Below are 26,044 nucleotides of genomic sequence, written 5' to 3'. Positions count from 1 at the left end.
TCGTCTGCTCGAGTGCTCCTACGGGATAAGGTTTGTCAATACGCAGCCGGGCACGGGCGCAACAGGCTCTATCATAGTCGGATTCGAGAGCGGCGGCGGCGGCTCTACTGGCGGCCCATACAAACTTAGCTAGCGCTGGTGAACTGTGACACATTCGAGAATATTTCCTTCCGGCGGGAATGGAGGTAAAATTGTTGTACTTTAATTGTCCTAAGGAGCACGAAAGAATTGTGGAAAAGGCCAAGCTTTGCTTCTGAATACGCAATTCACTTTTATCGGGGTCTTTAAATATCACATCATGAATGAGCCCTATTTGGAAGGTCTTAATTGTGCTTATTTTTACTATTGCAATCATGATACATCGCCAAGTAAACAAATCAACATATTTTAGGCAGTTGGAAATAGTTAAGCAAGCAAAATGAGAAAGTAAAAATTGATGTTTGTCGGTAACATACACCTGTGTTGCCTTAAATCATTGAGCCGTGCATGCTCAGCCATCTTTTTATAAAGCACACATTCCTGCGGTCATTTTGCTTGACTCACTCGATACCTTTATTATCACGCGATTTTTCTAACTACTGTCCATTTTACTGCGCGTACATTTCAGGGAATTCTGCCCTTTTCCAGACGAGGGTTCATTTTTGTTCGCGTAACATCCACATACACACAGCCGCTGAAGAGCAGGGGCATAATGCAATTGTAAAGACCAAATTTGATGCGGCGTCCTTATGTACGCGAAGCACCACAGGTAACAACATGCTGCACTGTCACGTTTTTTCTCGTGTTTAGCAGCGGCCTCCGTCACACGATTAAGTTTTCGGAGGCCAGTTTCGCTTTCTGGGCAGCAGGTATCTACTATCAGGAGCTTGTAAATTCTGCCGCTGGTATTGCGGTGAAGGGGCATCACTAAACCTTCAGAATGACAGGTGCACAGCTCAGATATAAATGAAATTCAGCCACGCCTTTGCCGCACTTGTACGCAAACGTTATGTTATCGCCTGTGGTGCTAGCGCACATTCGTCTTCAACGTTTTTCTCTACGGTTCGTGATGTACACTTTCATCTCATAACTGGCGAAAGCTGCTACTTACCATTCTAATGGAATCTTACTTCCAACATACCGACGCTTCAATCGATATTTTTATGCGGGAAGTTTCCTCAATTTACATTTTGATAAAAGGGGCCGGGTCGTTTTCTTTGACAAAGATTTTGAGGTAAAACTTCGTAGTGTGCTTTTTAACAATATCAAACAATCCGAATTCAGCGTACAACATCGTGATGTAGAGGCAAGCGAAATTGACAAGAGAGCAAGATGAGCTGGAGAAAACACCCGGTTAAGATTCAAAGTGGTTGGAACCTACATTCACGGGAGCTCAGAACGATTCCCAAAAAGAGTCCCAACAGAATTCAACATGCGTGAAAAAAAAAAAGGAAAAAACCTGCTCACCGAAACTCATCGCAGTGCACAAGAAGGTCATTCAAAAATATGGACGAAATTATGTCTACACAACGCCGGGATGAAAACAGTCTCAACGGTTACAAATATCGATCTTTGCATCATTTACCTATGGTCTACAGTGAGGGAATTAACCTAGGGGAGTGTGCATAGAAGCGAAGGCGTATGCATCGGCTTCTGTATCAAGTCAGCAATGATTTAGTGCTGACCTTTAACGACAGGAGTCATGGACCACCACAGTCTACCAGGACTTTTAGTGCTTTCCGGCGTGCTGATTTTTACTTGCTATCGTTTCATTTATAAATTCAACGAAATCCATTTTTGCCGCCTACTCTATCCTGCCTCCGCAGTACCTCCAAGATGATGGTGTGCAATATTATAAGCTCTTATACCTCATTGAAATCGAAAAGGAAGAGGTTCTTTCTTTCCTTCTTCCTTTCTTTCTGTTTTGTTTCTGCTAACTCTTAAATTGCCAAAAAGGGTCTCAGTATTTCTGTACTTAGGAGGTCCCCTTCAGGTCATGCAGCAATGAAGTGCATCGAAGTTTAAATTGACGACTGGAAAACAAATGCTATACCGTTATTATTTCTAGTGTGACTGAGACTGAAAAGAAATTCGTTAAGACTATGACTTAGCGTCCGTCTTATTTATTTCGACGCTAGTTCCCGCCTAGCAGCAGCCATACTTTTGTCACGCGCATCGGTTATCTCGACATTAGATCTCGATCGCGATGCTCGTCTGAGACCATCCGCCAGCCGTGAGCATGTGCGCGTCCAGAGGAATCGGACTCGCTCCCTCTGTTCCCGGCGCCGTTAAGGTACTGTATCCTTTTTTTTTTGTTTAGCGTGTGGTGTTTTTTAGCGTTCGCGCGTAGCGTCTACAGTGACGATAGTGTGACCGTAATAACTAGTTGAAAGTGTGCACTGTCCCAGCGAAGTGTTGTGAAACTGCGATCCTTTCGAGTGAAGTGCGTCAATGAAAGAGTTTGTATTTTATATTTCGTAATATAATTTTTTTGTTAAAAAAGGTCATAATTCTTTTACATTCTGCTTTTCCCGCGGTCATGTCTATTCTTTAAAACCCTCTTTTTTGCAACACTCGATTCTGCAATACTTCGGAAGCCGCACCATTCCTACTTTTGTGGGCTATGCCAATGACTCAATCAAACAACAAACTGGAGTTATAATTCTCTTCCTGGGGCAGGACTGTCACAAAGATCTTTACAGGAAGGTAAATTTATATCAAATTTCGCTAGACCACTGCCCCCGACGCTTCAGAGCCCTTTGAATAACTGTGGCCTCAATGTGATCAATTGCGCCTCTCATTGTCTGAGTCGCTATGGGACATTCAACCCCAAAACCCAAACCCCTCAATGTGATCAACAGGATAACTGTAAGCTATGGCAATGTTATAATGGGAGAGCTGCATTAGGAGGCACGTGACCGATCTATTTCGCCTAAGGGTACCCGAGAAAAGCACTGAGTTAAGTTATTGCCTGAGGCTGAATTTTCAGCACACGTTGCCCTGACCTTATTGGGCGATCGTTTGTTCAACAATATTTATTTTCGCATGGGCTACGCGTGTCCCAAGATTCATTCGCTGGGCGACCATGATGAAGGCACAGCACAACTCTTACATAGTGTAGCCACCATTTCATCAAGCTTGCTCACAGCGACTTTATATATCTGGAGATTTGATTTCTTCCATGCCTTAGTTATAACTTTCGTTTTCTCTTCTTCCATCTTTATTTAGCTTTTTTTTATCGTCAGCCTAGTTCGTTCGAGCTCCGGCCAGTTTTTCTACTGCCCACTTTACCAGTAACGCTTCTTGCCGTTTAACCCCACTCGCCTTTGTTGAGGCGTGTGGGGTTAAACATACACAGCAGAAAACTGCTTTGTCTGCCGCCCCGCTTTCCTTTCTGGGGCCATCAGTCCTCTTCCATGTCCCTACCTCGTTTGTCACGTTCGCCAGTCTTCACTCGGCCGGCAGCGTCTTTTGCATAGTGCGCCGTCGACGCTCGTTTTGAGCAGGCCCGCAGTGTTGGGTCGGCGGGTATCTTGTGCCATTGATCACCGTGTCTGCACAGGTTCTTGGCCATTTGGCTCCTTTTAAAGTTTTTACCTCAGTAATCTCTGATTTGCTGATGACATTGCCTTGCTAAGCAACTCGGCGGATGAACTGCAAATAATGATTGATGACCTAGACAGGAAAAGTAGAAAGGTAGCCTTGAAAATCAATATGCAGAAGACTAAGGTAATGTTCAACAGCCTCGGGAAGGAACAGCAGTTTACTTTAGGTAGCGAAGTACTGGAAGTAGCAGGCGAATATGTCTACTTAGGACAGGTAGTAACCGCAGATCCGGACCATGAAAACGAAAGAATAAGATTGGGATGGAGCGCATTTGGCAAGCACTCGCAGATTATGACTAGCAGCTTACCGGCATCGCTAAAGAGGAAAGTATATAACAGTTGCATCTTACCTGTACTCACCTATGGCGCTGAAACGTGGAGGCTAACCAAGAGAGATCTAGTTAAGTTGAGGACAACCCAGAGGGCTATGGAACGAAAAATGGTAGGGGTAACGTTAAGAGATAGGAATCGGGCAGAGTGGGTCAGAAAAATAACTCAAGTTACCAACATTCTAGTGGAAATTAAGAAGAAGAAATGGGCATGTGCAGGACATGCAGTGCGAAGAGAGGATAACCGATGGTCGCTTAGGGTAACAAACTGGATTCCAAGGGAAGGAAAGCGTAGCAGGGGGCGGCAGAAAGTTAGGTGGGCGGATGAGATTAAGAAGTTCGCAGGGGTCAAGTGGATGCAGCTAGCACAGAACCGGGTTAAGTGGAGAAATATGGGAGAGGCCTTCGCCCTGCGGTGGGTAGAGTCAGGCTGATGATGATGACGATAAAAGTTTTTCTCCCTTTTTGCTCTTTTCAGCCACATTTTATCCTTCATATTTTGCTCTATGCGGAATAAGCGATCAGGTTTTAGTCAGTGCACTTTGCGTATTTTCCTGATTGCTTCGTTTGAACAAGCTGACTTTTTTTTTCTTTTTTTTACTTTGATGCACCGCCGAAAAGGTCCTTATTTTTTTCACAGTGCCTCGCAGACGACCGTGTCGCCTTGCTTTCTTGCAGTCCTGCCCCGTACCTCCCTGTCTGCAGTAAACGTGGCTTGGAGTGCCGGTGGCTTATTCTTTTTTTTTGGGGGGGGAGCTGTCTCTTCTAAGCAAATATTGTAAACGCGCGAGTGGTGTAGCGATGGGTGCGCACACAGCCACCGCGTCACGTGTACTGCATGCAGTTGTGGTCCTTGAGATTGATGGCTCTTGGATCCAATGAGTCGTGCCGCCGAACGGTTTCTGACACCAGAGGCTAAACGCACACTTTTATGAGTTCGCCTAGCATTTTTCGCAAATGTTGCACATGGCCTTTGGACGTGAGCGCGTATGAGAGTTAGGGATGACTCGCAGATAGAGACAAAGCGTTTAAGACGCCCTCCCTGCTCGGCTGAGTGTTTCATTTTCACGCCGCGTGGGTAAGGGTGAAACGCATCGGCGTACGTGCACTTAACGCTAATTTAATACGAATGCATAGTGTAGTTTGTGCTTCGGATGTAATTTCTTTACGAGGTATGGGGTGCTAGGCGCTGCCTATGAGTGGTCTATCTTCCTTGCATGCTGTCTTGTCTCTTGCATGCTGGTCGTTTCTTGTAGCGAGTAGTTTATTTTTTTCTTTTAGAATGATGAGGTCTGCTGCCTTAACCGGCAGTGTCTCGTTTCATGACGGATGATGATGTTAGTCAAATTTAGTACCGTTTCTGCTGCCCTATCAATCATGGTTCGCTTTAGCCGAGTGCTCAAATCTTCGACGATCATTCATTACACCTTAATCCTAATTGACTTCTTCATATCAATACATCATTTTATTATTTGGCCAGAAAGAAAGTGACAGCGCAGTCGCAAAGTCCAATCAAATCTAAGGCTCTGAACCAATATAAAGATGCAATATTGAATCATTTTAAGTCAAACCACACAGAGAATGGTCCAGACAGTAAATTCGACAGAACATGTCAGATTTTAACATCAGCGTGGTTCGACGAACACGGTAAGGTGAAGGAGCAAGCGGTTCAACGTTTCCACAACGCCGTATGTAACCATCACACGCAGTGCCTGTCGTGAGGTCGTAGTTGACTATTCTGTTCAGTTCAGTCGTTCAGTCGTGTCCGACTCTTCGTGACCCTATGGACCATGTCACGCCACGCTTTCCAGTCTCTCACCATCTTCCTAACATCACATAACTTCATCTGCAGTGCCTCGAGGATGCCATCTAACCATCGCGTTCGCTGCCTACCCCTTCTCCGGTGACCCTCAACCTTTCCCAACATCAAATCTTTCTCCAGCGACTCCTCTCTTGTCAACAGATGACCAAAGTAGCTGAGCTTTAACTTTAGAATTTGACCCTCCAATGAGCAGTCAGGGTTTACGGTCGACAATATCGACTGATTTGATCTTCTGGCAGTCCAAGGAACGCTCAAGAGTCTTCGCCAGCACCACAATTCAAATGCGTCAATTCTTCGGCGGTCAGCCTTTTTCACACTCCAACTCTCGCATCCCTACATCACAACTGGAAAGACCATAGCACGAGTTATACGGATCTTGGTTGGCAGACTAATGTCTCTGCTCTTTACTAGGCGGTCAAGGCTAACCATTGCTCTTTCCCAGAAGCAGGCGTCTCCTAATTTCATGGCTGCAGTCTCCTTCCGAGGTAATCTTGGAGCCCAAGAAGAGAAAATCTGTCACAGCTTCCACTTCTTGTCCATTGATGCTCCAGGACTTGATAGGGCAAGACTCCATGATCTTTGTCTTTTTAATGTTCAGTTTAAGCCCAAACTTCTCACTCTCTTCTTGTACGCGCATCAGAAGTCTCTTGAGTTCCACTTCACTTTCTGCCAATAAAGTGGTATCATCCGCATATCTAAGGTTGTTGATACGTTTTCCAGCAATCTTCACTCCAGCTGAAGACTCGTCCAGTCCGGCCTTCCTCATGATGCACTCTGCATATAGGATAAATAGGCAGGGCGACAGTATGCAGCCTTGCCTCACTCCTTTCTCGATCGGAAACCAATCAGTAAGACCATGCCCAGTTCTGACTGTGGCCTCTTGCCCTTCATACAGGTTCCTGAGGAGACAGATGAGGTGAATTGGAACTCCCATCTCTTGGAGAGCTTGCCACAATCTGCTGTGATCTACGCAGTCAAACGCTTTTGCATAATCAATAAAGCAGAAGTAGATGGGTTTCTGGAACTCTCTTGCTTTTTCCATGATCCAGCGAAGGTTGGCAGTTTGGTCTCTAGTTCCTCTGCCCTTGCTAAACAAAACCACTTTTGCCAGCCGCGGTATCTGCCATCAAATACAGCGGCGCCCGAGCTGCGGTACAGAATAGAAAGGACAGCGAGAAGAAAGGGACATACGAAAGAAAGGACGCGGCAGGTTATAAAGGTATAAAATCAGTCAGTCACATGGAAAGTGTACAATAGCATGATGCCCGCCGCCCATGGTCTCAACTTATCAAAGCTTGCCAATACGGATAGACATCGAATGGCGGCACAGCACTGCCACGAACGCCACACAGGCGGCCCGCTGGAGCGAAGACGCACCCTCTCTCCGAGCAGCGAAAAGCCCTCATCCAGCCAGCTGGTCGGAAGGGGAAGTGGGGGGAGGCGTGAGCGTGAGAGGGGCGGAAACCGGTTGCTGGCCAGTTCCCGAATCCGATCCTCCAGAGAGGCGGTTTGCCTGCAAGCACACCCAAATGCAAAACGTGTCTCTTCGTCCCGTTGTCCACCGCGGAGGAATGGGTGCCTTGTAGCGAGCTAATGCGTGTAGGTGGGCAGATTCCCATGGAAAATCATTTCCCTTCTAACGCCGTACCATCGTCGTACTGATATTAGCGTGCCCTTCTACAGCACTAAAATTTACAGAAAGTCCCTTTTTCCCCTGACACTGCCCGTGCATCTGCCATGTCTGTAGCGTCGGTCCCGCCGAGCTGGGCACGACCCAGCAAGGACTACGCGCGAGTGCTCGAGACGTGCGGGGAAGTTGCTTGTGCAAGCATATGCCATCCTCGTTTTTGGCCAAGAACGTGGGATATCAGGATGCTCCACGAGAGTCAACAATTTTTTAGTGCTTAAAGGATGGAATGTATCATCGACTTGAGAACAAGGATAGATGATTTGAAGAGATCGCTACAAATTTACAAGCAGATTTCACAGGTGAGAAAGATTTCTTCGTCCGGTTGTCTTAAGGATTGAGATAAAACAGAAGTAGCTTCGCGACTGTTCCTGTGAAACTCATTCGCACTCATCGAGAAGCTAATCCCTGCATCGAACGAAGCAGGAGTGTTGCGGTCACGACTGCGCCGGCAATCGCCCGTGATGCTACTTGACATGCGCGCTAATGGCGCAATTAGCAGTGTGCGTGCACGGCAGCAGATAGACACTCAAGCCGCACTCTGTTTTGGCACAATGAGTTGATTTTAAGGTTGTTCAAAGGCGACTGTGGGCAGAGAGGTAGTCGCGCAGAAAAAAATATACTGTTCATTGTCTTTTTACGAAGTTTGTATTTTGAACTGAAATAAACATGTTTATACGCAACAAAGAAAAACATAATGTTTTATTTGGTACAGAAAAAATAGCGCGGTTCTACATGCGCGAAAAAGAAAATTTCTGGCCACTACAGAACACATAATAGTATTTTTCTTGTGACCTCGCTACCTGACGTCGCTACATACCTACATACCTTGGGTTGTCGTGACCATTACGTCAGAAGGTTGTGTTACGTTAGAACATTTTGTCGTTGCGACAGAACGTTGTGTTGTTACGTCAAAACATTGTGTTGTCTGCAGCGACAACACAATGTTTTGTTGTCGCAACAGACAGAACGTTGTGTTGTTACGTCAAAACTTTGTGTTGTCGCAACAGACAACGCAAAGTTTTGACGTAACAACACAACGTTCTGTCGCAACAACAAAGTGCTCTGACGTAACAACACAACGTTCTGTTGTTACAACACAATGTTTTATCGTAACGACACAACGTTCTGACGTAACAACAAAAGTTCTGTTGTCGCGACAGAAATATCTGTAGTAACATCAAACATTTCTGTAGTACAACAGACATTTTGTTGTCTTTTTCGACTGGGATGTACGAGCACCTTGTCAACGAACTCGGAAGCAACAGCCGCTGGCTGCGGCCCTCGCAGGTCCGCGAGGCCGCCGCCAACAGGGAAATTGCCGATGATGACGACATCAAACGCCACCACGAGCGCAAGCGAAGCAGAACCAGTGACGACCAACAATAAAGATGATTTGCTGTCATTCTCTGTCAATGTGTCCGCCCGAGATGGCCGTCGTCGCCGCCACGCAGCAACGTTGCGCGCATCGCACGGGCGAACGCTGCTGGCTGCTGCGGCTCGTCGACGCCACCGCGGCCAACGTGCTGCTGCTCAACTCGGCCGTGCTCGTGAGCAGGCGCGGCGGCATCTATGCAATGTCCATCAAGAGCGTCGGCAGGGGGCTGCCGGCCGACCGACACACCCGAGCTGGTCGCCGAGCATGACTGCGTAAACAGGTACGCGGCCGACCTGCGCGCCGACACCTCGCTTGGCTGACGCGTTCTGTGCTCGATATTCGAACCCGCGCGACACGCCTAGGTGACCACGCTGCGCCTACGCCTGGGAACGTTGCGCCTAATGTTTACCGTCTCCGAAAGAGCCAGCTCGATTGGTGCGGCTCGTGCAAACACCTCGAAGTGACGCTGATATGTCCGAGCGCCTCTTTGTTTGCCAGGGTCGTGCAGAAGGCTGCGACCGCCCTGCGCCCCATGCTCCGCATGTGCAGGCAAATGTACGCCCTAACGGTGGTATCGCCCGAAAACGACCCGCCCCTTTCCGTCGCCTCCGAAGCTGGCTGCGCCGGTCCGCCGGCGACGATTTGCGCCGTCGTGGACGATGACCATAATCAGGGGATAGAGTTTCGCGGAGGTGTCGTCGTCGACGACGGACCCCTGCTGACGATTCGGATGCTGCGACTGTGCGGCACCGCGCGCGACATGGCCGAACTGTGCGACCGCGTCGGAATGTTGGCGCGGGATTGCGGCGTCCAGGAGCTGCACGCGCAGTACAAACCTCCTCGCAGCAGCAACAACGGCGGCGGCGGCACGAAGCGCAAGGACCATGACTGGCGCTGGGTCGAGCGAGTCGTGAACCGCCTGCAGTTGCGCCTCGCTTCGGGGTCACTCCAAGATTGGGACGTGCAACGCCACTGGCCCGTGCCGGACTACGTGTGCAGCATCGTGGGCCTGCGCGTCTTCGCGGACGACGGCGGCTGCATCGCCGTGTGCGTGTCTTTTCGCCTGCGACACCCCGGCGGCATCGACGTATTCCTCTATGCCAACTCGCCTCCGCCCATGGCGCCCGCACTGCGCAAGGTGCCCCTGGCCATGCTGCGCTACCTGACCGACCTGGTGCGCGCCGGCGACGGCCATGCCGATCTGCAGTTGCTGGCGCCGCTCGAAGAGCCCGACTCGGCCGAAGCTAAGGCCGTGGTAGCCGGGCTAGCCACGCACTGCTCGGCGCTAGTGCTGGGCGAGGGGAGCTGCAACATCGACGCCGACACCCTGCGCGCAGCCGCCGCAAACCCGCATCTCTGGTGGTTCGAGTACGCGGGCCCCCTGCCCCCGGATTTCCAAGAGCCCCTGGCCGCGCTGGCAGCGAGGAGCACCATGCATCATCTCGCCATCGCCGCCGGCATGCCGGAGAGAGTGCTCGAGACGGCCCGGGGCAACCAGTACCCGTTGGACATTATCACATTGCCCGGCGAACAGCCCAAGCTGGATCGGTGGACCCAGCGACTGGCTCCCGTCACCAGCGTCGTCGCCGGACTCGTGTTGCGCGGCGAGGCGCTGGACGGCCCCAGGGCACTAGAGGCCGCCTGCTTCAGCAACGTGCCCGGCTTTGTGCGCGCTGTGGCGTAAGCCATCGGCAACGGCGACTCTGAACCCGTGGCCACCGGCGAGCGCGTCCTGGCAGCGGTCGTGGCGGCCACTCTGACTACGTTGCAGGAGATCGTTCTCTGAAAATAAAGAATACACACACATGCTGCTGCTGTGTCACAATGTCTTATTACGCCGCGGCCCCAACCAACGCGTACCTTCCAGACACTTGCTGAAAATGGCGCGGCGGCGCCCCTTGGCCGGGCAGCTCGCACGCAACCAACTTTTTCGCGGCTCGGTGCGCGAGCTGATCCGGCTCGTCCTCGACGTACACGTTGGCTCCCAGGCAATTATTGTCAGAGCGCCGCTGAGACCCGTAGCCTACTCCTCTGGTGCGCGTTAGTTCGTCATAGGCAGCCAGGCGCGTGTCTAGGTTGCAATTGCCACAGTTTGAGAAGGTCCGCATGCGTCGTTCGCCTCCCGTGGCCGAGCGACACGAATTGAGTGCCTTGGCCATGATGCCCATGAGTGAATCGAAGACGATGCCCGGCGACGTCTGTCCCTTGTCGCGTAACCCATCTACCAGAATTAGGTGCCTCGACATTTCCAGTACCAGCCCCCAATGTGTCTTGTTACCGCCAAACACTGCTGGAAATTCGTGCATGACGGCTTCTACGGCCCGCTGCAAGTCGCTCCCGCCTTCGAACACCGAAAACAATGACGCCAGCAAGTGCTCGCTGTCGCGGTGATCAACATCGTCCGGGGCGCGTGGCAGCGCGGAATTATAGTCGATGCCGGGTCCCAGCTCGTCGTCCTCATTCGCAGACATGCGAATATGGCAGGTGCCCTTGGTGGTCGCGGCATCGTTTCCATCCTGTTCTACTTCTCCCTGTCGTGCGCGTCGGCGTTGTTGGTTACGCCGTTCTCGAAGCTTGGCTGCAAACAGTTGTCGACGACAGCGCAAGTATTGTCGCCTGTCTGCGTATTTCAGTTTGCTCTGGGAAGTTGGAGCAGCGTTGTTGTTGTTCCGCAGAGCCGCGTCCTCGTCGTTCTCGTCTTCGGCGAGCAAGGCCTTGTCCAATTCCCATCTGGGCGGCCTGGGTTTCCTCGGCCTCGTCCTGCGCTTTTCGCGCATCTCCATTGCACGCTGCCCCCAATCTTTAGCGCGCTCGCCTAACAGAGTTGCGACGTCGACGCCGTCGTCTCCCGCCTTGGCGAACGCGCTGGGCAATTCGTCCCACGTACAAGCCGAAAGCGCCTTTCCTCTGGGGAGCCAATTGTTGCACCACTCCAGCGGGATCCATCGAGAGATACTCGGGGTTGCGCGGCTCGGTCGGCCGGGGCGGCAGTTGCTCGGGCACGGCTTCTCCCCTTGCGACGGCCTCGAGCCAACGGGGCACGGCCTCTCGTTTGCGCTTCAACGACCGCATGCGCAGCGACAACAGCACCTCTTCATCGTCTTCGCGAGCACGGCTTGTAGCGGCGTCTACTGGTGGGGCGAACGAGGAGTTTGGGTTTGGGAAGCCGCGGCAATTGGGCATCGTCGTCATCGCCGCTGCTCGGCCCCGATAACCGCTCCTGGCCTACCCTATTCTCCGTCGACGACGCAGAAGGCGAGCTGCTGCTGCTGCTGCTGCTGCTGCTGCTGCTGCTGCTGCTGCTGCTGCTGCTGCTGCTGCTGCTGCTGCTGCTGCTGCTGCTGCTGCTGCTGCTGCTGCTGCTGCTGCTGCTGCTGCTGCTGCTGCTGCTGCTGCTGCTGCTGCTGCTGCTGCTGCTGCTGCTGCTGCTGCTGCTGCTGCTGCTGCTGCTGCTGCTGCTGCTGCTGCTGCTGCTGCTGCTGCTGCTGCTGCTGCTGCTGCTGCTGCTGCTGCTGCTGCTGCTGCTGCTGCTGCTGCTGCTGCTGCTGCTGCTGCTGCTGCTGCTGCTGCTGCTGCTGCTGCTGCTGCTGCTGCTGCTGCTGCTGCTGCTGCTGCTGCTGCTGCTGCTGCTGCTGCTGCTGCTGCTGCTGCTGCTGCTGCTGCTGCTGCTGCTGCTGCTGCTGCTGCTGCTGCTGCTGCTGCTGCTGCTGCTGCTGCTGCTGCTGCTGCTGCTGCTGCTGCTGCTGCTGCTGCTGCTGCTGCTGCTGCTGCTGCTGCTGCTGCTGCTGCTGCTGCTGCTGCTGCTGCTGCTGCTGCTGCTGCTGCTGCTGCTGCTGCTGCTGCTGCTGCTGCTGCTGCTGCTGCTGCTGCTGCTGCTGCTGCTGCTGCTGCTGCTGCTGCTGCTGCTGCTGCTGCTGCTGCTGCTGCTGCTGCTGCTGCTGCTGCTGCTGCTGCTGCTGCTGCTGCTGCTGCTGCTGCTGCTGCTGCTGCTGCTGCTGCTGCTGCTGCTGCTGCTGCTGCTGCTGCTGCTGCTGCTGCTGCTGCTGCTGCTGCTGCTGCTGCTGCTGCTGCTGCTGCTGCTGCTGCTGCTGCTGCTGCTGCTGCTGCTGCTGCTGCTGCTGCTGCTGCTGCTGCTGCTGCTGCTGCTGCTGCTGCTGCTGCTGCTGCTGCTGCTGCTGCTGCTGCTGCTGCTGCTGCTGCTGCTGCTGCTGCTGCTGCTGCTGCTGCTGCTGCTGCTGCTGCTGCTGCTGCTGCTGCTGCTGCTGCTGCTGCTGCTGCTGCTGCTGCTGCTGCTGCTGCTGCTGCTGCTGCTGCTGCTGCTGCTGCTGCTGCTGCTGCTGCTGCTGCTGCTGCTGCTGCTGCTGCTGCTGCTGCTGCTGCTGCTGCTGCTGCTGCTGCTGCTGCTGCTGCTGCTGCTGCTGCTGCTGCTGCTGCTGCTGCTGCTGCTGCTGCTGCTGCTGCTGCTGCTGCTGCTGCTGCTGCTGCTGCTGCTGCTGCTGCTGCTGCTGCTGCTGCTGCTGCTGCTGCTGCTGCTGCTGCTGCTGCTGCTGCTGCTGCTGCTGCTGCTGCTGCTGCTGCTGCTGCTGCTGCTGCTGCTGCTGCTGCTGCTGCTGCTGCTGCTGCTGCTGCTGCTGCTGCTGCTGCTGCTGCTGCTGCTGCTGCTGCTGCTGCTGCTGCTGCTGCTGCTGCTGCTGCTGCTGCTGCTGCTGCTGCTGCTGCTGCTGCTGCTGCTGCTGCTGCTGCTGCTGCTGCTGCTGCTGCTGCTGCTGCTGCTGCTGCTGCTGCTGCTGCTGCTGCTGCTGCTGCTGCTGCTGCTGCTGCTGCTGCTGCTGCTGCTGCTGCTGCTGCTGCTGCTGCTGCTGCTGCTGCTGCTGCTGCTGCTGCTGCTGCTGCTGCTGCTGCTGCTGCTGCTGCTGCTGCTGCTGCTGCTGCTGCTGCTGCTGCTGCTGCTGCTGCTGCTGCTGCTGCTGCTGCTGCTGCTGCTGCTGCTGCTGCTGCTGCTGCTGCTGCTGCTGCTGCTGCTGCTGCTGCTGCTGCTGCTGCTGCTGCTGCTGCTGCTGCTGCTGCTGCTGCTGCTGCTGCTGCTGCTGCTGCTGCTGCTGCTGCTGCTGCTGCTGCTGCTGCTGCTGCTGCTGCTGCTGCTGCTGCTGCTGCTGCTGCTGCTGCTGCTGCTGCTGCTGCTGCTGCTGCTGCTGCTGCTGCTGCTGCTGCTGCTGCTGCTGCTGCTGCTGCTGCTGCTGCTGCTGCTGCTGCTGCTGCTGCTGCTGCTGCTGCTGCTGCTGCTGCTGCTGCTGCTGCTGCTGCTGCTGCTGCTGCTGCTGCTGCTGCTGCTGCTGCTGCTGCTGCTGCTGCTGCTGCTGCTGCTGCTGCTGCTGCTGCTGCTGCTGCTGCTGCTGCTGCTGCTGCTGCTGCTGCTGCTGCTGCTGCTGCTGCTGCTGCTGCTGCTGCTGCTGCTGCTGCTGCTGCTGCTGCTGCTGCTGCTGCTGCTGCTGCTGCTGCTGCTGCTGCTGCTGCTGCTGCTGCTGCTGCTGCTGCTGCTGCTGCTGCTGCTGCTGCTGCTGCTGCTGCTGCTGCTGCTGCTGCTGCTGCTGCTGCTGCTGCTGCTGCTGCTGCTGCTGCTGCTGCTGCTGCTGCTGCTGCTGCTGCTGCTGCTGCTGCTGCTGCTGCTGCTGCTGCTGCTGCTGCTGCTGCTGCTGCTGCTGCTGCTGCTGCTGCTGCTGCTGCTGCTGCTGCTGCTGCTGCTGCTGCTGCTGCTGCTGCTGCTGCTGCTGCTGCTGCTGCTGCTGCTGCTGCTGCTGCTGCTGCTGCTGCTGCTGCTGCTGCTGCTGCTGCTGCTGCTGCTGCTGCTGCTTTAACGTGGAAGAACGTGTCTGTAGTACCCCTGCGCAACAACATCTGGAACTCGGCCTGCAATTTCGCGCGATCCCGAAGCTGCCGTGTACGGGAGCTTGCGCTCGTGTTGTATTCCGAAACGATGCACGTTCGAAGGGAACGTAGTCGGTGTAAACGTAGTAGACCTGGGTCTCCTCGGCGGGGGATCGCTCTGCTTTTGCGGCAGTCCAAACTTGTGCAAACTGCTTTGCGGCAGTCCGAACTTCTGCAAACTTGTGCAGACCCGACAAAGACGGTAGAGTAAGCAACACATCTTTACTAGCTGCTGCATCTGCTGTATCTGCTGTGTAGTCAACTACAGGCGGAGGGAAACTGCGTGGCGCGCAGAGCGGACAATTGCGGCGCGAAGCGCCTTCAAGCTGCTGGCATGCCAATGGTTTTCAATTCGTCTTTGGTTCACAGCCTCCCCGCCCTCTTCTTCCTCTGTCGTCCGCTTTGAGCATTCCGACGCAATTGCGCCAGACATGCTTTCTTTGCAGGGAGGTCGCCTACCACGGTCGGGTTGTTGTTGTTGCTGTTGTTCATAACACCGACTCATCCTCTTTGATCGGCGCCCTGTATAGTATTACAGAGGAGCAGTACTCTGCAACCACAAGCAGCAATGACCGACTATATGGTCAACTGCATTCTGCCAAGGAAGCTCTATCTGACCTGCTTCGCAGCCGTGAACGTCGGGATGTTGAAGCAACTGGGAATCACAGGAGTTGTAAACGCCACTGAAGACTGCGTCGTGCTTGACATGCCCCCAGAAGTGGACGTGCTGCGGATATGTGTCAAGGACGACGAGTCTCAGCATATCGGCGCATATTTTGACGACGTGGCTGACTACATCCACGCCATGACAGAGAGCGATGGACGAGTCCTCGTGCACTGTCTAGTGGGCATCTCGCGCTTGGTAACGCTGTGCGCGGCGTATCTCATGAAATATCACGCATTGCTGCTCGTGGAAGCGCTCCGGTACATCGTGCAACGGCGCGAGATTGCACGTCCCAACGACTCGTTTATCGAGCAGTTGGGCCTGTACGAAGTCAAGCTGTACGGCGCCACAAGGCCCTCGCTTCGAGCCAGGACTTTCACCGTGTTTACAGCAGCGACGGCACCGGCTACGGTGGGCTGACCAAACAAGACCTCGCCCGCGAGCCGGGGCGTGCACTAGTGGACGGTTGCGTGATTGCATGATGATGTGTTTCAATAAAGAGTATTACAAGCAAGCTGCTCTAACTGCTATAGGAGAGAGGAGAGGTGGTGTAGGCTGGGCACCACAGCTCTGGGAGAGGGGGCGGGGTCTTGGCGTGGACGGGGGCGCGCACCGGATAAGAAGAGTGTTCGTTAGCGCTATCGTCATTAACAGTTATGGCTAGCTCCGACGACGACTCAAACATGTCGTCGTCCTCGGCGTATGAGGACAGCGTGCCCTCTTCGCCATTTTCCGTTTCCGAAGAACGCGCCTGGCAGTTGTCGGGCATCAAGCGCAAACTTGTATTAGACGATGACAGTGATGAGGAGGAGATGTCGCCCAGCAAGCACTGCCGCAATCCAGCCAGGCTAGCCAAGACCTTGGATCGCGTGCGCTCCATCCTGTCTGGGGTGCCACGCCGATTTCAGCAGCGACGACCACCGACCAAGTATGACGCTTTTGCGGAACTGCACAAGGGGTTCGAGCCGGACGTGGAGGCGGACTTCGTCGAGGGCCTCGTTAACGCTGTGCCCGAGGAGATTCTGCACCACCCTGTGTCGCCGCCGCCCGACGATCTGCCCGTCACCCCGCAGCTCGTCGTGTGCTCTGCCTGCTGCGGCCGAGATGCGCAGCTGGGACACGACCACTGCAACGCCACGCTTCTCGTGCTGCAGCACATGCTGACCGAACTAAAAGAAGACGTGACAAACGTGGTCCGGCCCCCGATCATCAGCAACTGCGACTGGAAAGTGGTTCGCGCCGTGCTGTCGGCAAACCGCCACTACGACTCGCTCTCCGTCAAGCTCCCCAGCAACGAAGAAGCGCTGGCCCCGCTCGTCAAGCTCGTCGACTCGGGCGAGGCAAAGGCGCGCTGCTCGTTCATGGAGCTCGCTGTCGAAGCTCCGATGACGGGGGACCTGAATAACTCCACTACGTACCACGGGACAATCGTGGCGGCGCTCAACCTGTGCTGCCGAATAGGCCGCTACGTGCTGCGCTACCGACCTGTCGCTGCAGCCCAACACGTCTCGCTGCTGTGCTATGCCGACGACCACAAACAAGCAGCAGCGCTGGCTCGACTCCATACATTCCGTCGGCACAGAATTGCGCCGCGCCGTACTGCCCGAGCGCGGATTACCCGAGCCCCTGTTCTCGGAAATGCCCCGGCTGCACCGCATCGACGTTGGCGACACCTGGCACGTGACCGAGCTATGATACCTGGCCGCGCAATGGAAGAAAGTGGCCCCGGCCCTCTCGGAATTGCACGTGGGTGACGTGTGCCGAATCGTCGGAGACCCCGCGGCCGGCGATCCGAGTTGGGTATACTTTGGGTTCACGGTGGCCTGGCTGCGGGAGTTGAGCAAGACGCTGCTCGATCCGGGGAACGGGTCACAGACTGCGCGATTCCCCCCATTGCTGCTGAGCGTCCCGGCCCCGTCTCATCAGCCGCAGCCGCGGCGGCGGGAGGAAGACGACGTGAAGCCGCCGCGAGAGTTTCTCAGGCAGCTATTGAGTAGTCATCCGGCTTCCGACATCAAGCCCCTGTTAACGAATCACGCCGCACCAATGCCGCAACCACAGCCGCCGCGCGAGAAGCCGCAGCTCATGATTCCAAGCCACAAGTTTGCTTCGGATACGAACGGCACGCTCGTCATAGTGTCCGAGCAGCAGCCCACGTCGCTCAGGGACGTTTGCGAGCTCGTCATCTCGCCCGAAGGCTTGGTGTGCAAGTTTCAACTCGTGAGGCCCAGGGACGTGACTCTCACATTGACCGTGCCCATCCAGACGCCGGCGACGTTAACTACGGCGACACTGTGCCGTTGCGCCTCGCTCGTTGCAAAGGGTCTGCGCGTCACCTCGCTGCAGCTCTCGTTACCCCTGCAAGCCCCCGCCAACACGGCCGAGGTCACCTATGCCCTGTGCCAGTGCGCGACGCGGTGTCGTTCCATGTTGGTGACTGACATGTCTTACAGACTGTGCTGCCACGATGTGGCCAAGCTACTCATGGTTGCAGCAAAGTCTCCCCTGCTGGAAAGTTTTGCCTTCCCGGGCATGCCCGAACCGTCGCGCGTGCGCATATCCCAGTCGAAAAATACTACAGGAATTTTTTGTTGTACAACAGAAATTTCTGTTGTACGACATAATTTTGTGTTGTGCGACACAAACTTCTGTTGTACAACACAACACGGTCCAGTTGTACTACAGGAAAGTATGTTGTACAACAGAGCTCTTTGTTGTACAACACAAGACTGCTCTGTTGTACTAATGACTGCTGTGTTGTATTACAGACTGGTCTGTTGTACAACAAACCACACTACAACAGAGCGCAACTCTGTTGTACTACAAATTGAGTTCTACAACAAACTGGTCTGTTCTGCACTGCTTATGAATTGCATATCCATAAAGTACATTTCTGTGTCTAACTCGCATCATCTATAAGTGTGTTTTGACATATAGATGCAACCTTTTATGGGTGCAATGCTGCTTGCTTACGCCCCTTAAAAGGGTCCATCAGTACTTCAATGCACTCTTTCTGGAGGGGTGCAACTTAAAGCAGAAAAAGGATATACATATGTCTTATTGGTCACTGAATAATTAATGATGATTGTTGTATCTCCTAATGATCGACCTAAAAAATCTCTGCCATAATTACTGAGTTAAGCAGCTTTAAATAACCGTAATTTCATTTGCCTTGCACACATGGAAGGTTGCCCGAAAACAGCACATATCATTATATGCATGCAGTTGAGAACTATCAGTTCAAATGTTAAAATGTGTGGGTCAATCTTTATTGGTGTGTGTGTGTGTGTGGTACTTGAGAGCTCTTGCCGTGCACATGTATTCCATCTCGCAAGGTTAAAATATGTATATTGCAATGAACATGGGAAAAACAGTATTAGGGGGCTGTAATTAGGTCTCCAAGCTTATTGTGGTGAATCCATAGCTTTAAGTAGTACTTTGTGACCTTTGTTGCTTCTTTATCTGATCAAGTTGAACATGCTAAATTTTACTTGTACATGTTTTTGCCCAGTTTATTGTTTGATTTTGGATTATGTACTTCTAGAGAAATTTTATATGGTATGTGACTTGAGAGGCTAAAGTTGAATTGTTAATTGCATCACTTTGCTAATTGATTCCTATTTAAGACTGGCAATTAATGTGCATTTGAATTCGATGTAAGCTATCCAAAGATGTATGATTTGATATATACAGCAGGATTTTCAATTTTTATTCTTATCATTAAACCAATTACCTGTACTGCATGTTAATAGACAGCATATATTTCAGTACAAATATACATGGCATAAGTTATCTAATGATATATAACTTGATGATGTACAAGCACAATGTATTTACCATATAGCTAACAAATCATAATTAAGACCTACAATTAGCCCTCTCAACATAAGCTATTAAATGATATGATATATGACTTCCTATTTCATAGGACGAAATTTATTTTTAAATAGAACCTGCAATAATTCCGGTGAATATTGAGATAAGCTACTCATTCATACGTGATGATTTCATGGCCTGAGCTTCCATTTTTATTCACATTTACCCAATGACACTTCATTAAAGCTTGCAATTAGTCTAGTGCAAATATACTCAACATAAGCTCTCCAGAAATATGACTTGATGCACTGTAATGTCGAATAATAAACACTACTATCTAGCTATGAAAATTAATTTTGACCTGCAATAATTCAGCACAATGGTACCCAATGTAAGCCATATATAATGAAACACATAGCTGAATAATGTAAGCTATCGAACAATTTATCATTTCATGTGTTTAGTTCATACCTAATCACAATATACAAACAATACCAATTATAATCACAGTGGAGGGTTGGTTTCATTCAAATATACTTGGCATAAGCTATTCAGGGATATTTGACTTAGTAATGCAATAAACTCAATTTAGTCACATTTAACCAACTAGCATTTAACCAACTAGAGACCTACAATTAGACACTTACAATTACACTTAACATAAACTATTTGAGATAGATTGTACTCAACATAAGCTGGGCAACCACTGCAAATAATTTTGGTATACACATTTTTTGTCGACATTACTACCGATCTTCTACTTTTGTAATCAATGACTTTGACTGAGCGATGCATCATGCCACCTCCAGAAATTATTCAGAGCCTCATTTTTAACTAAAAACAAAATAGCTTTTTATACTGATATTAAGGTATCATGCACTCAAATTGGAATTTGTCACTTGCTGATTTTGCATGTCAGTAAGCGCAATAATATCCATGAAACACATACCTGCCATGCATTAATGGCACAAGTTTCATTTATTAGTTATGCTCTAAAACAAGCGAATTGAGAAAATAATCAACAGCAGTGGTTTGCCAGGAGTTCAAATTTCTAAATCTATAAGGAGGGCATAGATGGTAAAAAAGCGGAATTCATTTTTATTTTTTTATTTCTGGTAATGTGTCAGTGAGGACTGCAGCTTTTATAACTGCGATGCTCGTGAGAAAGAAAGCAAACAATTACTTCATGAAAGAACAAAGGCTGTGTATTTTGAACAGAAAAGCTAAAGTACAATAACTTGTTGAGAATTAAATTATGCAGAATTTACCAAGGACTGTGTAAAATGTGCGGAGAATCTATGCAGCATTTCAGGCGACTAGCAGTTGACGTTATCAAACCAACTTGCTCTTCAACACCACTCACATATTACAGAGATGCAAAGTGCTGCAAAGTGTGCAATTTTGCACTATAATATATTAGATAACCATAATAATTGGTGCACACCAGTAACGTACATAATAGCTAGGGTAGTCGCCACACTCACTGTACATATTTTTGTACGGTCATGGTTTCTTTCACCACAAGCCAGCGATTGGTGTTGTGGCTCTCTGCATACATGCCCATCTTTCAGCACTATTAAACGAAATTCCTCGTAATGTGTAAATAAAATATTTGTTACAAACGAAGCAGATGCCTTCAGAGAAACAAGCAGATGTGTAGAGAAACTATACTAATCAGCAGAGAGTCTATTTTGAAGATGTGGTGCCCAAATCGCTTCATTGTTAAGTACCTTTTTTATAAGCTCAATTCATAGAACGTTAAAGGCAAAGGTTATTGCATAGCTGAATGAGATGACATAGGACAAAACTTGCCAAAACAAAATTATCAGCAACACGAAGCAGTTCTATTGGTGAATGTCATACAATGTTGTGTGCAAAGCACATATTGCCATTAAATGAACAGTTTGCATGGCACCAAACACCAAGCAGCAAAAGGCTAAAAGATTTGGCAGGTGGATGCGGCTCTTGCCACTATCATTCAATTTCTTAAACACCAGGTGTGGCACTCATAGTTACCACCGCTTAGGTAGGAATGAGAAAAGGCAAATTTATAAATTAAATTAAACTGAGGTAAACAGTCTAAAGAAATCAGACAGCGGAAAAATAAAGTAAAAGCAGCAGCAAAAAACAGCACATATAGCAAAGGCTAACATCTGTTATGGAAGACAAAACTTCTCATATTATACGTGGAATTCAATCTAGGCTGTTCTTGTTTGTACACATAATCACCTCGTTTCGTAAATTACCCCACAACAGGTTAATAGTTTAGCTTCCAGCTCAACAACAGCGGTCTGAGACCACTGCATGGCTAACAGCAAAGCTGCAAACTTCTTATATAGTCACACATCCTGGGCACTTAATTTTGCCAGCATGAACTTACAGAAAGTATTGAACAATGCATGTTAAATAATAAAAATAATGCACAAGGAAAAACCGAAATCATGAGTTATTAATTATACAGTACAAAACTTTACATTGTGGACATGTAAATTAACCAAACAGTAATATATTAAGAAAGCCCATCTACAAACAAGTAAAATGGATAAGACAATGAAGGTGAAATGAATCAGAAAGGCTATTATAAAAAATTGGCAAAGTCTTCATGATGTAATTACCACCGTCATATGCACTGCTTGTATAATCTTAGGCTTTAAACAAGGTAGACAAAGCAGTGAATATAACTGTGCATTCTAGGAAAGCAATGCAAAAAGAATGAAACGAAGGAAAGCATAGACTACCTAGTAATATAAACTAGTGTGCAAGAAAAGAAAGCACACAGCACTTGTACTACAGCACATCCTGCCTGTTTTTTAGCTCTTTCCCTCTTCCAAAGGCAACATATATAAACCATGCATCTGACTTCTCGATCACATAACACATCAATTTTTAGACCGAAGTAGTCTCTGGACCCTGCACAGGGTTAAAGCTTTGATAGTCACGAATTCCATCTTAATTAGGTTTCGCGCCGCAGCTCCAGAACAGCGTGACTAAACTAATTGGAACTCCATGCTTCTGAGCGCCTAGCACGGAGGAAGTATTCCTTTCTCCGTGGCACCTAGAGATCCACATCAGTGTCCAATCTAGAATGCCGGCAACCAGCTTCAGTGTTCGAGCAGTGGTAATCTTAATTATCATAGCGGCTGCCTCAGACTATCCACATCGAGACATGAACCCGCGAATGTGAAGTGTGCTGCTGGTCATAAAAAAAAAATGCAGCTCTTCGTCCATTTGCTTTTGTCTTCCAGGCTGGCAAGATAGTCAGAGAGTGGACTCGAATTCTGACTTGGCTTGCCCTTTTCTCCGCCTATTTTTTGATTCTTTATGATTTATCTTTTTCTCATTTTTGCCAGGGCCTATTTTTCCCAATAACCAGTGGAGCCCAAGGCAGCGTACCATGCAGTATTAGTGTGCAACGCCTAGGGGCACTGGGCCTCGGCGGGGCTCTCGTGGCGCTGATTTATGGGTTGTTTCGACTCAGATAGCACATGCACGGAAGATTTCGAGCGGCAATGACCCCTCTGCGACATAATTTTCTTCATAACGAAGGCTGCACATCGTTGTAGCGGTACGCGGAAGTATCAAAAAGCACAAATCTCGAGCAACGACGCTCGCAATGCTGAACAAGGCCGAAAGAAAGAAAATAACGAGGTCCTTTTAACGGTCTTAGCAGTAGAAACTACAGAATACAGCTAGATAACTGCACTGCCACCTTCGCACCACCTTAGATGTTTGGCAGTTGGAGCCAAGGTTTCAGTTTCGTTATTGCAGCTAAATAGCTATTATGTAATTTAGTCAAACAATTTGACTAGAACACTGCGCTTTATGTCATAGCTAACAATATTTTAATTTTTGTTTAATGGAAAACAATACTACCCTTTGCAAGGATATCGCATCATTTCATTAACTTCGTCAAGACACAATGTTGCAGTGGCCTAATACGACTAGTGAAACTGCCGCGTTCATCTACTTTCGACTGAAGCGCCACTAGATGCGCGCAGCTTACTTTTGTGTAAAGTCTACTTTGTAACAATTCTGTACCTAAAATGCTTGTCACGCGCTGGATACAAAATCGGAAATAGTTTTTTGTACTTTCATGGTCTGGCACGCTGAAAATTGGCAGTTACAAATTGCATTTGCTGACGAATTCTGCCAGGTGACTTTAGCGCCCCCTGTTGTTCGTCAGTGGCGGAGTGGAGCCGCTGAAACGTAGTCTGCTGCACTTACTTTGCTAATACCATCCATGCGTGACGCGTAGTAACAGCGGCATGGCGCCGTCGTAATGTCAGTTGTTCGTTTTTGAAGTTGAAATACTTCGCTAAAGCCGGTGTTTGCGTTCGTCGATGATTGCTGCGCTTTGCTTTGTGCGTCCAGCGTGCAGTGTTCTATACGGTTGGAGTTGTTGGTTGATATAGCGGAAACGTCAAACGCTTGAGAAGCGCTGAAGCCCCCACGCACCTGGCAATGCGTCCACGTTCAACGCTGCAAGCGTCTGCCGGGTTCGAACCGCACCGGAAAAGAAGCACTTGAGGCAAGACATGGCATTTGCAGGTAAAGCATTCATTATAGTAGTTGTTCTGCCTGTGCTGCAACGCTTGCGATGCACTGTTGTGTACGCGAGCATCTGTGGCTGGATACCTCATTTAGATTTAACTGCGTAGCGCAGCGATGGTCCTTGTTATATTCTTCGGTGCACCTTGCACAACCCAGTGTTCGTAGAACATTTGTATCGCTATTTGCAGTTCCTTTTAATAAAGTGCTTCTACTAGCAGTTCGATATAAATGCCGAAGTCAGTGTTCAGCCTAAAATAATGAACATCTGAATGAAAGGAAACGGAGCTTAGTTTTCTCTTGCGCAAGTAATATGTGCGTTTCAAGGTAATGCCGGAAACATCGATTGTAGTGTAGGACTCGTGAAGCGTGAGGAACTACTGTTTGCATTTCAAAATTTGTCGCGTTTTCTTGTGATTTGGAAGCCCTTCAATGTTTGTCAGCGACATGCAGAAATGCTCAAGGGAAGTTTCCAAACATAGTCATACAAAGAGCTTTACTTCTATTTTTTTTTTTCGCGACATTATGCAGGCCAAGCAGGAGTCTCATGGCCTACTGCGAGGCCGCTTTCCATGCACTTGCCAGTTCATAGCGGGTTTGAAAAGACATATGTACTCAGATTTTTTTTTTAACACAATGAAACAACCGTGCTTATTTCACAGTAGCAATAAGGGACCGTTGACATCACAAACTGGGGAATACAGTGCTACTTGCTAGATGAGGGACAGGTGAAGGACAACACACGAATGAACGTGTCCCCGGTCTATCAAGTAGCACAGTATTCCACAGTATGATCAACCAACTGGCCCCCATGTTTTCATTGTTGACATTACAAAATCAATGTGAAAAGCCCTTCATTGTTTGTCAGCCATATGCAGAAAGGCTGAAAGTAAGTTTCCGAACCGTCATACAAAGAGCTTCACTTATAATTTCTTTTTTTTTTTTGCGAAGTCACATTATGCAGCCCAAGCAGGAGTCTCATGGCCCTACTGCGAGGCCACTTTCCATGCGATTACCAGTTCATAGCGGGTTTGAAAAGACATATGTAATGAGATTTTTTTTTTTTTTCACAATGAAGCAGCCGTGCTTATTTCACAGTAGCAATAAGGGACCGTTGACATCACAAACTGGGGAATACAGTGCTACTTGCTAGATGGGGGACAGGTGAAGGACAACACACGAATGAACGTGTCCCCGGTCTATCAAGTAGCGCAGTATTCCACAGTATGATCAACCAACTGGCCCCCATGTTTTCATTGTTGACATTACAAAATCAATGTGAAAAGCCCTTCATTGTTTGTCAGCCATATGCAGAAAGGCTGAAAGGAAGTTTCCAAACCGTCATACAAAGAGCTTCACTTCTAATTTCTTTTTTTTTTTTTGCGAAGTCACATTATGCAGCCCAAGCAGGAGTCTCATGGCCCTACTGCGAGGCCACTTTCCATGCGATTACCAGTTCATAGCGGGTTTGAAAAGACATATGTACTGAGATTTTTTTTTTTTTTTCACAATGAAGCAGCCGTGCTTATTTCACAGTAGCAGTAAGGGACCGTTGACATCACAAACTGGGGAATACAGTGCTACTTGCTAGATGGGGGACAGGTGAAGGACAACACACGAATGAACGTGTCCCCGGTCTATCAAGTAGCGCAGTATTCCACAGTATGATCAACCAACTGGCCCCCATGTTTTCATTGTTGACATTACAAAATCAATGTGAAAAGCCCTTCATTGTTTGTCAGCCAATTGCAGAAAGGCTCAAAGGAAGTTTCCGAACCAGCATACAAAGAGCTTCACTTCTAATTTTTTTTTTTTTTTTGCAAAATCACATTATGCAGGCCAAGCAGGAGTCTCATGGCCCTACTGCGAGGCCACTTTCCATGCGATTACCAGTTCATAGCGGGTTTGAAAAGACATATGTACTGAGATTTTTTTTTTTTTTTTTTCACAATGAAGCAGCCGTGCTTATTTCACAGCAGCAATAAGGGACCGTTGACATCACAAACTGGGGAATACAGCGCTACTTGCTAGATGGGGGACAGGTGAAGGACACCACACGAATGAACGTGTCCTCGGTCTATCAAGAAGCGCAGTATTCCACAGTATGATCAACCAACTGGCCCCCGTGTTTTCATTGTTGACATTACAAAATCAATGTGAAAAGCCCTTCATTGTTTGTCAGCCATATGCAGAAAGACTGAAAGGAAGTTTCCGAACCGTCATACAAAGAGCTTCACTTCTAATTTCTTTTTTTTTTTTTTGCGAAGTCACATTATGCAGCCCAAGCAGGA

The 26,044-nt window shown here is 49.9% G+C and overlaps 2 protein-coding genes and 1 long non-coding RNA gene across 4 annotated transcripts in view; 2 read left to right on the top strand and 1 right to left on the bottom strand.

Moving 5' to 3' along the window:
* Positions 1-12,025: 12,025 nt before the first annotated feature.
* On the bottom strand, positions 12,026-14,695 carry LOC146184824 (uncharacterized). Its single transcript, XM_084608628.1, has 6 exons — positions 14,429-14,695; positions 13,946-14,164; positions 13,445-13,663; positions 12,944-13,162; positions 12,449-12,661; positions 12,026-12,166 (listed from the first exon to the last, which is right to left on the bottom strand). The coding sequence occupies exons 1-6, from the start codon at positions 14,693-14,695 to the stop codon at positions 12,026-12,028; spliced, it is 1,278 nt and encodes a 425-aa protein (XP_084464754.1).
* Positions 14,696-15,293: 598 nt separating this feature from the next.
* Positions 15,294-15,809, top strand: LOC146184823 (dual specificity protein phosphatase 14-like). Its single transcript, XM_084608627.1, has one exon. It carries the CDS (start codon positions 15,294-15,296, stop codon positions 15,807-15,809), a length of 516 nt encoding a protein of 171 aa, XP_084464753.1.
* A 7,620-nt stretch (positions 15,810-23,429) lies between these two features.
* Positions 23,430-26,044, top strand: part of LOC146184822 (uncharacterized) — a 131,149-nt gene continuing 128,534 nt past the window's right edge. The window contains exon 1 of one of the 2 annotated variants that reach the window (XR_014708932.1): positions 23,430-23,753. This is a non-coding gene — a long non-coding RNA (uncharacterized LOC146184822). The remainder of the gene's footprint in view (positions 23,754-26,044) is intronic. The other variant, XR_014708933.1, reaches the window with a different exon arrangement.

This window comes from Amblyomma maculatum, chromosome 7 (assembly GCF_055883805.1).
Source record: "Amblyomma maculatum isolate TAMU_Amacu chromosome 7, ASM5588380v1, whole genome shotgun sequence".
Lineage (NCBI taxonomy): Eukaryota > Metazoa > Arthropoda > Arachnida > Ixodida > Ixodidae > Amblyomma > Amblyomma maculatum.
The sequence above is the reverse complement of the archived record's forward strand: the minus strand, read 5'-3'. Positions and strand labels throughout refer to the sequence as shown.